This window comes from Euprymna scolopes, chromosome 1 (genome assembly GCF_053919585.1).
Source record: "Euprymna scolopes isolate OS-2025 chromosome 1, ASM5391958v1, whole genome shotgun sequence".
NCBI lineage: Eukaryota > Metazoa > Mollusca > Cephalopoda > Sepiida > Sepiolidae > Euprymna > Euprymna scolopes.
In genome coordinates this window covers 867,658-882,455 of record NC_136482.1, presented here as the reverse complement: position 1 = coordinate 882,455, position 14,798 = coordinate 867,658, and the positions used below count along the sequence as shown (strand labels likewise).

General features: G+C 33.9%; 1 protein-coding gene across 3 annotated transcripts in view; it reads left to right on the top strand.

Annotated features, from left to right (window-relative positions):
* Positions 1–14,798, top strand: part of LOC145291310 (centromere protein K-like) — a 131,268-nt gene that overhangs the window by 80,601 nt on the left and 35,869 nt on the right. For all 3 annotated transcript variants that reach the window (XM_080137458.1, XM_080138090.1, XM_080138733.1), the window contains exon 2: positions 10,726–10,763. In XM_080137458.1, coding sequence (XP_079993584.1) covers positions 10,726–10,763 — 38 coding nt within the window. The remainder of the gene's footprint in view (positions 1–10,725; positions 10,764–14,798) is intronic.

Here is a 14,798-nt window from a genome sequence, read left to right as displayed (position 1 = left end):
CCTTCGAAGTAATCTCCTCCAGTTGCAATGCATTTGTTCTAACAACTCCTGGAAGGCCTCATGAAAGTTGTCTTGTATGAGCGTGTCAATGACGCTCGTCACAGTCTCTTTCATCTCCTCAAATGTCTCATCACAACACCCTCTAACGTTTTCCTTGAGGTTAGGGAATAACCAAAAAAGCCAGAAGGAACAAGTTCTGGAGTATAGGGAGGGTGACGAACTGTGTTAATGCCCATCATGGTCAAATAGTCTGTGACAAGGACTTGTGGACTGGTGCATTTGCGCAAATCTTCTGCATCGCCAGTTCCCCGTGAATAATTGTGTGTACAGTTCTCACACTGACATCCAACTGTGCATTTATTGTCTCTATAGACGCACAACGGTTCTGATCCATGAAATTCTTTATTTGACCAATCAACTCTGTTTTGACTTCCTTAATCTTACCACCTCTCATCATCCCTCACAGACTCTCTGCCTTCCTTGGATCTTTTATTGCATATCGTTCTTTTAAAGTGTCATCACATCCAGATTGCATTTTTGAAATTCACCAGCTTTGACAATCAGGCTTTATTAGGGTATATTCCAATTCCTGCTGCAGCTGTTCATTTGAATCTGAAATCATAAAAATTGGTCAATCATCTCATATAGCAGTAACATAGTGAATTTTCAAGAGTCTATGACAATTTTAAATGTCTGTACAAAAAGTTTGAAAACCTATCGAAGGCATCTCGTAGGTTTGTTGAGATGTAAGAAAATTTCATTAAAGTCAAGAATACTTTCGACAGAGCTCTGACCCTCCCCTTCCATAAAACACAAAAACAGTTATTCTTTTCATCATAAAGAGTGTCACTTGGGAACACAGCTACTGAATCATAAAATATAATCCCCCCCCTTTTTTTTTTGTACTTGTTCTAAAGAACATTCTACCGACGACATAATCATTCATCCGAATGTGTCCCTCTTACATGCGTATTTTAAAAACTAATAACTTTGTACAGAACCCCCCCCTCCTCTCAGGTTATGAATGCAGAGGGGTTTAGAGTAGCAGTCACCTTTGCAACATGAACTGTGTCATCAGCTGAGCCCAGTGCAAGCATTCAAGTTCATTTCTCTAGTAACATGAGATGACTGACATTGTAGTTGTTTCTATGCTTTCGTTGTTGTTGTTGTTGTTGTTGTTGAGGAGTGTGCTTGGATTTAGGTTGTGAGTTCTGTCAGCTTCTGACTGCATATTATGGGATGGGTCTTTCATGGTCGCAAGATGAAAGATTACTCTTCTGAGTCAAGTGGAAACTTCTATTTGAAAATTTTTAAACTTAAAAATAAAAATGTTATTTTATTTATTTATTTTTTTAAATTAGATATCACAGCCTAGAGTTTAGTGTGCAAAAATGGTTATAGTGAAATTCCTTTAATCTCAACTTATGATCACTCATTTATTTTTTGATAAAATTTAGACGTAAACAAAATTTAAGCGTTTCTTTTTATAAATGTACTGGTAGAGCTACCCGTCGTTGACCAGAGCAAAAGTGTAACATTTTTTCTTTTTTTTTTTTTTTTAAGCTTTTATCTCCACCTGTTTCACCCTCCTATTTTCCCCTCTCATTCTCCCCCCCCCCCGACACATTATGTCTTTCTCTTATTGTATGCTTAGTCGAAAATAGTTGAAGTTTTTTTATGCATATACTGCCCGCTCTCCCTGCACACAAAAAAATTACGTTTTAATAGTGTGTGTGTGTGTGTATATATATATATATATATATATATAAATTAATCTCTGCTATTATATGAAAGGAACTTTGTGCATGATTTTGTTCCTTATTGACTCAAAAACGGCTTGGTCGATCTTTTCACACAAAGATACTTTGTGCCTGGCAGTGGTTTTGCATTGGAATGTCTTTGATAAGTAATGGATAATCGAAATAATCTGATGAAAGAAGGAACAGGCGTTTTGGACCAAAGTTAACATCTTACACAGCCTAACATCACAAGTGCATTTGAAAAGTTTTGTTACCATACAAACTGAAAGGCTCAACATATAAAATCAACAGTAGGTTCTTTAATGTGAAAGAAGTGCGTTCGAAATGAATGTTTTTTTGTTTTTTTTTTTAGAATGCAATTGAACCCTGATACTTGACTTTTTCATTTTAAACTTTAATTCAAGCCTTCTCTGCCACCAATAGCAATGGCCAGTGACTCCCTGTCTGAGAGTACATCTTTCAAACTGCTTCGCCTAACGTTCACAGGAAATATGAGTTGGAACAATTATATTGAAAACATTGCTAGGGCCGCTGCGAAAAAGGTAGGCTCTCTACCGTGCTAGAAAACTATTGACACCTGAAAGTATCCTGTACCTCTATAAGGCCACCATTCGCTCATGTATGGAGTATTGTTGTCATATTTGGGCTGGTGCATCTGCTGCTAGTCTCTCGCTCCTAGACAAGGTTCAAAAGAGAGTCGCCAATCTGATAGGCCCTGAACTGACATCTAAGCTTCATCCTCTGTCCCATCGATGAAACATTGCACCCCTCTGCCTGTTCTACAAGTATTTTAATGGTGAATGCTCTGACGAACTGCAGACACTTGTTCCCCCACGACGTAGACACCCTCAACAAACCCGACAGGCTGCTAAATCCCACCCCCACACAGTAGAGATCCCTAGATGCAAAAGATCTTTCTACTCCAGTAGTTTCTTCCCCAGAACCGCTAGACTCTGGAATTCCATTCCAGGTCCCTGCTTCCCTAACTGTACTGACATGCAGAAGTTCAAGTGTAACATGAACCAACATCTTGCTGCCCAAATTCCAACATAGTGCCCCAGCAGTTGCTGCCCCTGATAGTAGCCCCTTACACCGAAGTGGCAATGTGCCTCGTTTGGGGTGAAAATGTAATTAAAAAAAAAAAAAAAAAAAGCCATTATCATCATATAAACAGAATAAAATCAACAATAGGTTCTTTGATATGACGGGCACTTCAAAATGAATGTTTCTGTTTAGAACACGATTGAAGCATGATACTTGACTTAGATTTTAAACTTTAATGCAAGCCATTATATATGTAAAAAAAATTATGAAATTAACAATAGGTTCTGTACAGTGCAATGTAGATTACAATGTATTGTGGACTAAGTCGCCACAGGGAGGCATGTGAGGCTTCCTCCCGGTGCACTGCAATGAGTCCTTGACTAGAGCATACAATCAATTGATTTGATGGGAAAATGGGCAGTTTCATCGATTTTGATGACAATAAAAATATGGGAATGTGAAGCCTTCGTTGATCGTCAGTCAATCAATTAGTAATTCAATCAATAAGTAATTCAGAAAAAGCAAGTTTCCACTTTCATTACTAAAACCTCTCATGGACGTGAAGTCAGTTTTTTTTTCTTTTAATTCATGAGAAAAAAAATAATTTCCCCTTTTTTATGACTAGTCTCTCCAAAAATTTTAATTTTGCCATGAAGGATTCATGAAAGGGATAAAGAAGTTAGATAATCTTTAATCAAAGAATGACTTCCTGTCTCTTTCCCATATATGCACTCTGTGTCATTCTTTTTTTTTAATTGAAACTGATTGAAATTGTTTAGAAAAAAAATTTTGGTTATAGTCAGCTAACGTACTTCCTGACTTCCAATATGGCCGCTATTGGAAGCCGTGACAAGGCGAATCCGTTTCTTTGCTTCCCTGTTCTTGTTCTTCAGTATTAGTGTGAAATAATTTATTGAAATAAAATATAAGAAAAGAATATTACGGAATAGACACCTCATTTTGTGAGGGGAGGTATCAAAATATTTGCCCTAAAGTTAACCTTGATAATCATTGTCAGGATACCCACCTGCAAATACTATAAACCCAAAAGAAAATGGGGAATCTTGAAAAATACTTGTCTCTTCCAAATGTAATTAATATTTTCTTAATCAGCATAGTCGGAAACCTATAAACGTCTTAACTCATTTAAAAGCGTTGTCATGGTCGGTTATTCTTTTTCAAAGAATTTATTTAAAAAAATATTCTTTTCCTTTCCATAATTAAAATTTGTTTTCTAAATAATACCAAAAAAACAATGAATACTCTTTTTATAAGTTAGTTGACAAACGATTTGTTAACAGATTTTTTGTGCATGTCTTGGCTCACAAAAATTCATGTTTACATGTGGTTGTCACTATTATCTACTCGTGCATAAATTTTTTTTATCCAATTCTTTTCAAATTTTAGGACAAAAGAAATGAATATATTCACTATTAAATAGCGTTTGAACACAGTTTCTATATTTACTTATCTTTGTATTACACAGCGTTAACTTTGAGATGTTTTATTGGCGACTCGAAAACCAAGAAAAAAAAAAAAAAACAATGTTCATTGTCGGTTATTTTCTTTAAGAAAAAAAAAATTATTTTCCTGTCCATGATTCATGTTTCATGTTCATGTCCATGATTCATGTTTTCTAAATTAACAAAAACAAAAAATGAATACTTTATGTTCATAAGTTGACAAACGATTTGTTTACAAATTTTTGTGCACGTCACGGCACACAAAAATTCTCATGTTTATGTGTTTCTCACTACTCGTTCATAAACAGTTTTTATCCGATTCTTTTCAAATTTTAGGACAAAAGAAATGAATATATTTGCTATTAAATAGCGCTTGAACAGTTTCTATCTGTACTTATCTGTATATTACAAAGCGTCAACTTTAAGATATTCTAACTTTTGACTGGAAAGAAGTATGTATTGTGTTCAAATTCTGTAGCAAAGACCATTCTTTTTTCTAATTATCTAAAATAATTAGAAACGTCATCGATGTGTACAACTTTTTCTTTGAGTATTTATGTGAACACATCCTGACCGCTTATTTGCAAAAAATCATCTACCGTGAGCAGGCATGCTATGTTGACAGGTTTCGTCGCTAATAGTCGGATTTAAAGTGATTTGTTCTAAATGTATGGTTCATAACAAAAATATTAAAATACTATTTTAAAGTAAATTTTATTGTAAATCCAGTGATATAAGTTTTATTTTGATGGACGTAGGAGAAATGTACTTATTACTGATTTAAAGACTATAAGTGTCAAATTAAGTAGCAGTGTGTGCCTTGTCTAGTGCTGAACGTTATAGTGTCTGGTATTGCTACTATGAGTCCGGAAAAGAGAAATAAGCAAAACACTCCACAGAAAGTAATAAGTGGCCGTGTAGGCAATGTAATTTAGTTTTAAACCTACCTGCATAAAATAATGGGCCGTTAACTCTATAACTGCTTAGAATTAAGTTATGTAAACAAATTGTGGACATAAGTAACATGATTGTAACCTAGGTAATCATAGGAAAATATGTAAGCAATTTAAATCGTCCACAGAATGATAAATGTTAAGAAAAAAAAATACAAACCACACTGGCACAAAAAACAAAAAAACAAAAAATCAGTATTCTGTATGGGTTGGAAAGCTGCTCTGAAATCGAAAACTAAATAATGGTACCCGTAACTGGTTCATTTTTTTTAATTTAATTTTTATCTTTTTGTTCAGCGTTTTTTTTTTTTTTTTAAGGGGTGGGATAGCGGCGTGTAGTCAATTTGTGCATAGGTAAGTATTTAAGTTTCTGTTTATGAACGGTAATTGTGTTTGTATTTTTTTTTTTTTTTTTTAAATTCTTAGCACCATTGCATCATCTATAGAGAGATGCCAAATTGGATAAGTTCTGGAGCGTCAGTTTATGTATTTGTAAGTTGATTCTGGAATAATAGAATTGTCAGCTCTCAGCTAAACAGAATAGGCAGATGTTAGGAAGGGAGAAATTATTATAGAATCGAGATAGGGAAAGATTGTTGTGTGTGTTGGGATTGGATATACGATCGGTAAAGAAATTAGAACATGTTCAATATCTCTGACTGTAATTAATTATAACTAAATACAGAGTTACCAAAATATACAAGAAACCTTTATTCATACAAGCAAGATAACATAAAAACATTTGGTATACACGAACAGGTGAAGATAAACTGCCAGTTTCATTGTATAAAAATGTATGTACTGAATGTTTATAAAAGTTCAATATTATCATTGAATTTTATGGATGATTGTTCTTGGTACAATTGTTTTCGGTTGGTATTAAAGTTTGCGAAGGATCAATTGCCTTACCACAAGTCTGTTTGCTGCTTTTCGAGTGCATGCTTATGAAGCATGTGAGTTTATGTGTGCACTGCTTGGTGCCAAGTGAAAAAGAGGGAGAAGGGAAATGGAAGGCTATGGAAGAGGTCACAGGAAATGCATGCGTATCAAAGTTATGTGATGTTTGCACCTGCTCCACTCTATGCGCGTGTGTGTGTGCGTGCGCTACTGCATACAACTTGTTCTTTGTCTGTGTTTGATTTAGACAAAGCGAATTGGTAGCTATAAACGGCTCACTATATGTGTATGTAGCTAATAACCAGTTATGATGGGTGCAATATAAGTATTGTAGAAAAATGTAGAATTGGTCTTAGTGTCAACTGGTAGCAGTGGGAGGACTAAATATTTAAAGAGGAAAAATAGGAACTCCTTCCTCTATAAATAGTGATTATGATGGTATTGCTCTTAGGATGCAATGTAGCATTTTATTATAACTACTTAATGTATCTAAAAGTTACATAAGACGTTGACTAATAGCCTAGACATTAGTGATGGGACGATTAATCGGAATCGTTAATCGTAAGAATCGTGTATTTTGGGAGGTATCGGAATCGCATCGTTAAAAAATACCTTAATTTTCCGATTCCTTCATTACGATTCTTTTAGTCTGATGTTGAAAAAAAGAAAAAAAATTCCTGATATTTCTAACCGCAAGAGAGAAATAAAAAGAAACCAAAGAAATTCATTATTAACAGGGCAATGCTTAGTGCCCCTCCCTTACAAGGTTCATTCATTCAGATCTATTGTAATCAAAACTACAAAAGAGTTAACTTGAAAAGAAGTATGCAGGGCTCTACATTGCGAGTAAAAATAAAAAAAACGCTTATCTTTTTGGCGATTGTTTTTTTTTACTGACAAATCTTCTAATAGTGAATGAAAATGCTTTTTCAACTTATATTTTCTTAAAATAAAACGAGCAAAGTCAAATTATTTAAACAGTAAAAGGTTTAATAGAACAATATACTTTTTTTTTTCTTTTTTTTTAAAGAAGGCTTTTGAAAGAAATATCTCTAAAATGAAATTGATCACGTTGTATCATTTCGCAAAGTTTTGACAGTAGTCGGTTTCTTTTGAAGTTTCCAAAAAATCGACCCCATACCTATCTCTTCCAAACCTAAAGTTATTAAATAACCCCTTCGTTAATTTAAGGGTAATTAATTCAATTCAGTCAAGTTTTTTTTTTTTATTTCATTGAAATAAAATCCATTATTTTTTTTTCTCCAGAAAGATAAAACCCTGAATTTGATTATATTAAAAGCAGAATAATATAATCTTTTTTCTAGAATTTTAAATTGAAAATTAAGTGTTTTGCGCAGTTCTTTGCCGAACGAAAAAGAAATTAATATATATATTTTTAAAAGGTTTTGTAATCAGTTAATTTTTATGTCTAAATAATATTTACGATTAATTAAATAATTTCATTTTAAAAAGTATTTATAAATAGAATTTTACTAAGGACTTATAGTTGGGTTTGTATTACTGTACACATAGATTCGAAAAAGTTGTCAAAAAACAAATATATAACAAATAAATGTTATCAAAGGCAAGATAAGTTATTTTTCTACCTAACTGGATATATTTTTCGGGTTTTTATTCAATGTAACATGTTTATTCAGCTCGAAAAGCATACATTGTTTACCGATGTATTGGAAAATTCAAAATGGCGCCCGACATTCTCTTTAACACGGTAAGTTTGGGAAAAGATGTTATAAATAATAAACTACAAAATACTGCTAGAAACTCGCTCAATATATGTTACCGTGACATATTTTGATATATATTCGGTGTTTTTTTTTAATAGTATTTTGTCTAGTTTATTATTTATAACACCTTTTCCCGAACTTACCATGTTAAAGAGAGTGTCGGGCGCTATTTTGAATTTTCCAATACATCGGTAAACACTGCATGTTTTTTGAGCTGAATAAACATGTTACATTGAATAAAAACAAAAAAAAATGTATCCAGTTTGGTAGAAAAGTAACTTATCTTGCCTTTGATAATATTTGTTTGTTATATATTTGTTTTTTGACAACTTTTTCGAATCTATGTGTACAGTAATACAAACCCGGTTATTTTGTATCTACGGCGCCATGTCACGTGGTATATTGTTTTTTTTTTTCATTACGCACGTTCATTTATAAATTATTAAATTAAATATTTATCTTTTTTATATTTAATTAGTATATATTTTCTTTCTCTTCCGCTATATTTTTTTATTTAATTCATTAAATCTGTTAATTATGAAGACCAAAATAATGAATCATGTGTATTTATTCTCTAATTTTCTTGTTTTTGTTCTGTTATATAAATTCTATTTTATTTGTTTTTTCTCTGAAGGAAAAATTCTATTTTCTTTGAGTTTTTTTTTCTGTATTCCAATTAAGTAAAATAAATTTTCTCTAGAATAAATTTTGCTAATTTTTCCGTTTAGTTTGCTATATAATAATTTTATTTAATCCAAAACACGACGGTGTAGACATAAAATATCTCTTCCAAAGTTAGGGAACATATTTGGGAACTACCGACCATAAGTATAAAACTACCTGGTATATTTCAAAACAATAAATTCCCTAGGAATCGGAATCGGAATCGTACTTGGTATCGGAATCGTTAATCAATATTTTCCTGGAATCGGAATCGTATAAAAATTAGGAATCGTCCCAACACTACTAGACATAATAGATTAGTATGTGGCATTTGTTGTTGAAAACCTACAATACTTTAGTCAAGAGAGGAATTTCTGCAGTCAAAATATTATTTAAGAGATAATCTATTTCATATTTTACTAGCAGGCTACCCAGTTGTAAAATATGCTTAAATATATTTTGATTAATGCAGATTTCGTATTTATTATACTGAACCCAATATATAGTAATGATTTAAAAAAGTTTAAAGAAAAAAAGACTTGTGCGCCACCACTGAAAATCAAAACATTTACTGTTTACTTTTTCCTTTGACTTTAATGCCTGAGCTATGAAGACATGTTTGCGGTAAGGTTAAAAATTAAAACCTGAATTAATAGCTATTATGTAATGGCGTCGTTCAACCTTCACCTGACAAATCCCATTTATTTAATTTTCACTGTTGCACAATTTTCCCCACCCAGCTAAAACCTAAATATAAAGTTTTGCGTGGGTTTGAATACCCTGTATATTAAGTTTCATGTCTGCAGTCTAAAAACTGACAGGAGTTTGGAAGGCAAAATTTCTTAAACAAATATGTACGCATATATATATATATATATATATATATATATATATATATATATAATGTTTGTGTCTACTATAACCTTTCAAATATAACGCAAGTATAAATTATGTAGAGTATAATTACACGTAATAGTTAACTAAAGATGATCATCCCATAAGAAAATCAAAAAACTAATAGGGAATTAATTCAAATGAATGTTTAAAAGAATATGCAAAGTAGCTAGATCTTTTGCAAATGAATGCAAGTCCGCGATTCATATAAAATAAAGTTGTATTTTCTTTTTAAATAAATAGTTTCTATAGTTTAAAGGTTTTTTTTAATATGAATATCAATACATGAAATAATAAAGAAAACAACTTTATAGTATAGATAAGGGTGAATGTGTGGGTGTGTGAGGGCACTTCTCAGCCTATATACTCAATGAATTTTTGATCTACAGACTTGAAATTTAGTATATTCAGATATATGGAACACTTCTTAATCCGTTTCATCTGGAAGGCTTCTAATGGGTCAAAATTGAAAAATTGGTGTGTGGGAGTCGTCAGATTTTTCTGTTTGCTGTTTTACAATTGCACATGCATGAATGGTTCACATTACAGATTCCTTGTGTTAAGTCGGTTTGAAAACACTTCTGACGAGCGTATCATGCTGGCCGAATTGTAATTGTACTTGACTCGCTGTCTTTAGGTTTCTGTTTCAGCTCAAGTATTTTTTTTTTTTTTTTTTAATGGAATTTAACGTTACATTTAATACCTACGGTATTTCTGTTTATAATAAGAATTTTGCATTAATTAAAATATAATATTTATACATATATTATGCCAGGCACCTTGCTAGTATATCTATAAAAGTGAGAATGTGTGTGAGGACACTTCTCAACCTATATACTCAAATTTTTGATCTACAGACTTGAAATTTCGTATATAGGGAAATCAGACATGCGGAAAACTTTTTAATTGGTTTTCATCTGGAAAAAAGCTGTTAAAGGGTCAAAATTGAAAAATTGTCATGTGGGACTATCGGATTTTTATCTATTTTTCAACTGTTTCACAAATGCGCATGTGTGAATGGTTCACATGATAGATTACTTATGTTAAGAATAAGTAGGTTTGAAAACACTTTTTAAAGATCGTGTGAAGCTGATTATCTTACTTGACACTGTCTTCAGGTTTTAGTTTCGATCTCGGCTTGAGTATTTTTTTTTTTTTTTTTTTTACTTACAAGAAGTGAACTTCTCATTTTTTACATCATTTTTTAAAGAAATCTAATGTTACGTTTAATATTGGGCAATGCCGCATAAATCTGCTATTATATATTGTTTTTACCTCTTTTTTTTTTTTTTTTTTCTTTCTTCAGATTGCATAATGATGGACACTTCCGCACATCATACTGAGGTAAGTTAACTTGTTTTAGTTGTCAAGTAGACAGTGAAGCAACATCATGATGATCAGTAATGGTGGAACTTGGGTAAAGTTTAATTTTATAAGAGGATGGTTAAACAAAACTTATTTACATTAGACTTGAAAACAACCGTTATAGTCAGCTAGGACAGGGCTCTACATTGTGAGTGAAACAGTCGCATTTGTGAGTAATTTTTTTCAAAGTGGTGACTAAAAATAATGAAACGCTTATCTTTTGGAGATTGTATTTCTTTCACTGACAATCTTCCAAAGCTCTATTGAGTGAAAAATATCTTGTCAACTTATATATAAACGAACAAAGTTAAATTATTTAAACAACAAAAGTTAATAAAACAATATACTCTTAACGAAGGCTTTTTAAAAAGACATCTGAAGAAATCAGAATGTTTATACCTTCAAATATCAACATAAAATTTGTTGTATATTTAGAATTACACTTGTTAAAAAAAAAAACACACATGCACAGAAAAATCTTTATGATGTACATAGTCGTCACAGAACGAATGTCATATTCTAAAAATCATGTAGGTTTGGCTAGTAAACAAAAATATTTAGTTGTCAGAGGTCAACTAAAGATAAATTTGTCCGTAGAGTTCTGTAGGAAGTAGTCCCATGGTATTGTGTTCCATAGACAGTTTTATGAAAGAAGCTATGTTCAGGGAATTTTTATTTAGTTTTAGATAGTGAAGGAAATTGACAGTTGCTGCAGCTAGATGAGTATTTGTTACAAAAGTTTCACAGGGAAAGATCATAGATTAAAGCTCAGTCAAGCACTTTTCCATAAAATTAACGATGGAGCAAAGATAGACTTGCAACGTCCCTTATAACATTGGCCATTAAGATATAGCCCACATTTAGTGTCCACTGTTCATAAATGACTTCCCCGGCAAAATTGCTTCTGAAATGGGTATATATGCTGATGACACCACACTCTATAACAGACACAACAGGAAAACAAATGAACACGTATCTAAAGAAATGGCAGAAACACTAGAGGATGGCCTCCAATCTGTAGTGGAATGGGGATAAAAATGGATGGTCACATTCAATGCTGCCAAGACTAAACTCGTTTTCTTCAATAATTACAAGAAACCTTCTCTACCACCAATAACAATGGCCAATGACTCTTTATCTGAAAGTACATCTTTTAAACTCCTTGGCCTAACATTCACAGGATACATGAGTTGGAACAAATAAAATTGAGAGTATTGCCAGGACCGCTGCGAAAAAGGTAGGTTATCTCTACCGTGCTAGAAAGTTACTAATGCCCGAAAGTATCCTATACCTCTATAAGGCCACCATTCACCCATGTATGGAGTATTGTTGTCATATTTGGGCTGGTGCATCTGCTACTAGTCTCTCACTCCTAGACAAGGTTCAAAAGAGTCACAAACCTAATAGGTTCTGAACTGTCATCTAAGCTTCAGCCTCTGTCCCATCCCTCTGCCTGTTCTACAAGTACTTTAATGGTGAATGCTCCGAAGAACTGCAAGCACTTGTACCCCCTCGACATAAATATCTCCGACAAACTTGACAAGCAGCAAAATCCCACCCCTTCACAGTTGAGATCCCAAGATGTAAGAGAGCCTTCTACTCCAGTACTTTCTTCCCCAGAACCGCTAGACTTTGGAATTCCCTTCCGGGTTCCTGCTTCCCCAACTGTACTGACATGCAGAAGTTCAAGTGTAATGTGAACCGACATCTTGCTGCCAAACTCCCCACATCGTACCCCTGTAGCATATGTCCCTGATAGTAGGGGTAGGCTATAGAAACAAAATTTTTCAAATAAATGCCAAAAGTGGCTTATTACCTTATATGTAAATAGATGGGAACAAGTGATTTTGTTCAAAACGGGTCCAAATTGGAGGGTCGCTGGCCCCAAACGTGATTTGACCGCGTCGACGCGTGAAAATGGCCCAAATTTCGCCCCCGAAAATGAAACAAAACTGTTGGGAGCAGAAAGCTGAGGCCTTACAAGATGCGGCAGATAGGTGTGATTTTAAATAATTGCTCTGATCGTAGTTGTTCTTTTCTTTTCGGTGTTGCTTGCGACAGCTTTCAGAAACACATCGGGAGGCATAGCTGAGCACACAAGAGAAACCTGGGGATCAGTAAATGTAGAATGAATGGCTTTCATCTTGGGGAGGCCTCATGTTTTGACAAGCTTCTGGGCTTGACATTTATTCCTGATCTGAAATGGAACACATACATTAAATCCATTGCCAAGGCCACTGGAAAAATGGTGGGATCCTTCTAGCGATCCAGTAGATATCTCACTGCTGATGCAATTCTTTATCTATATAAGAGCCAGGTACATCCAAGGATGGAGTATTGCTGCCACATCTGGGCAGGAGCTGCTAGAAATGATTTATCCTGCCTTGACACAAGGAGTTCAAAATAGCCTCGTAGGGGACGTCCTTTTCTCTTCCCTGCAACCTCTTTCTTACAGAAGAGATGCTGCGAGTTTGTCTCTGCTTTATTGTTATTTTCACGGCAAGTGCTCTACTGAGCTCCAATCTACGGTCCCTCCTCGCCAAACTTTCACAAGAAACACCTGTCTAGCAGAAAACACTATCAATAATTCCCCCCAATCTTTATCTGTGCCTAAACCTAAACGTAGATTCCATGAACAAAGCTTCTTTCTTAGAACTGCACGCCTATGGAATTGTTTTCCATTTTCCTGCTTCCAGCTGACTACAATATGGTTATCTTCAAGTCTAACGTAAACAAGTTCTTGAGTTCATATAAGTTAACAAATTTACCGAATTTCCATTATCAATGATACATTATTGCCCAATTGTGTACTGTACACCCTTTAACCCTTATCCTCAAATGGCCCCTTCGTCTTGATAAGCAGTGATGCCTTAAAAATAAAAATGTAGAAGCACCAAAAAGTTAATATTCTTTTACTTGGAAAACCAAATTATAACTTTATTTATTTATTTATTTATTTTTTTATTTTTTATAATTACATTTTCACCCCAAACAATGCACATTGCCACTTTGATGTAGGGGGCTACTATCAGTAGTGGTAGGCTATAGAAACAAAATTTTTCAAATAAATGCCAAAAGTGGCTTATTACCTTCATTTATATGTAAATAGATGGGAACAAGTGATTTTGTTCAAAACGGGTCGCTGGCCCCAAACGTGATTTGACCGCGTCGACGCGTGAAAATGGCCCAAATTTCGCTCCCGAACACACTTAATCACTTATTGAAAGCCACAGGGTGCATTTTTTGACTATAAATGCATTTGTATCATTAAATCTAACATTCCCATTGGCTATCCCACAAGTATAGGGTTTTTTAGGGTATCTCAGAGTCCAAAATGGGTCAAAATTACCCCAAAATTAGCCAAAAATGGTCGGAAATCACGGATTTTCCAAAATGCACCTCCCATGGGCCCAAAGACACCTCTACATGGCAGGCACTCTCCTAACTTTTGCACTGTTAATGAGGGGTATAAGGACCTTTAAAAGGGGCTAAATATGGCCGATTTAGCCAAAGAGAGTCAAAAAGTCCCTAAGAATCAACATAGGTTGTCAAAAAGGGGCTTAATTTGAGTTATAGATGGAAAATTACCAAATAAGGAAATGTTTTCTTTCTGTAACAATGCAATGGCATCTTTAAAAAGACACGATAACATTGCATTAATTGTGAATTTGATTGAACTTTGCTTTCTTTTTCAGTTAGTAAAATGCAATGAACATGGCTGGTATAGCAGGGCAGATTGACGAAGATTATAATTACGATGATTGGACTTATCTTCTGCTTGATTCTCTTCCAACTGAGGCTGAATGTGTTCAAGCTGTGCAACATCAGGCTGCCAAATATGGTACCACGACACAGAAAAATCATATTCACCAGTTCTCCTTGCGATTACTACAATTGTGGCAGAAAGCCTTTGGAAGTGATGTTCGTTATGTTACAATACCTGGGATAAAACAAACTTGATCGATCGCTAAAAATTTACGACAAAGATGTCTACAAAGTAAAGGGTTCCAGACG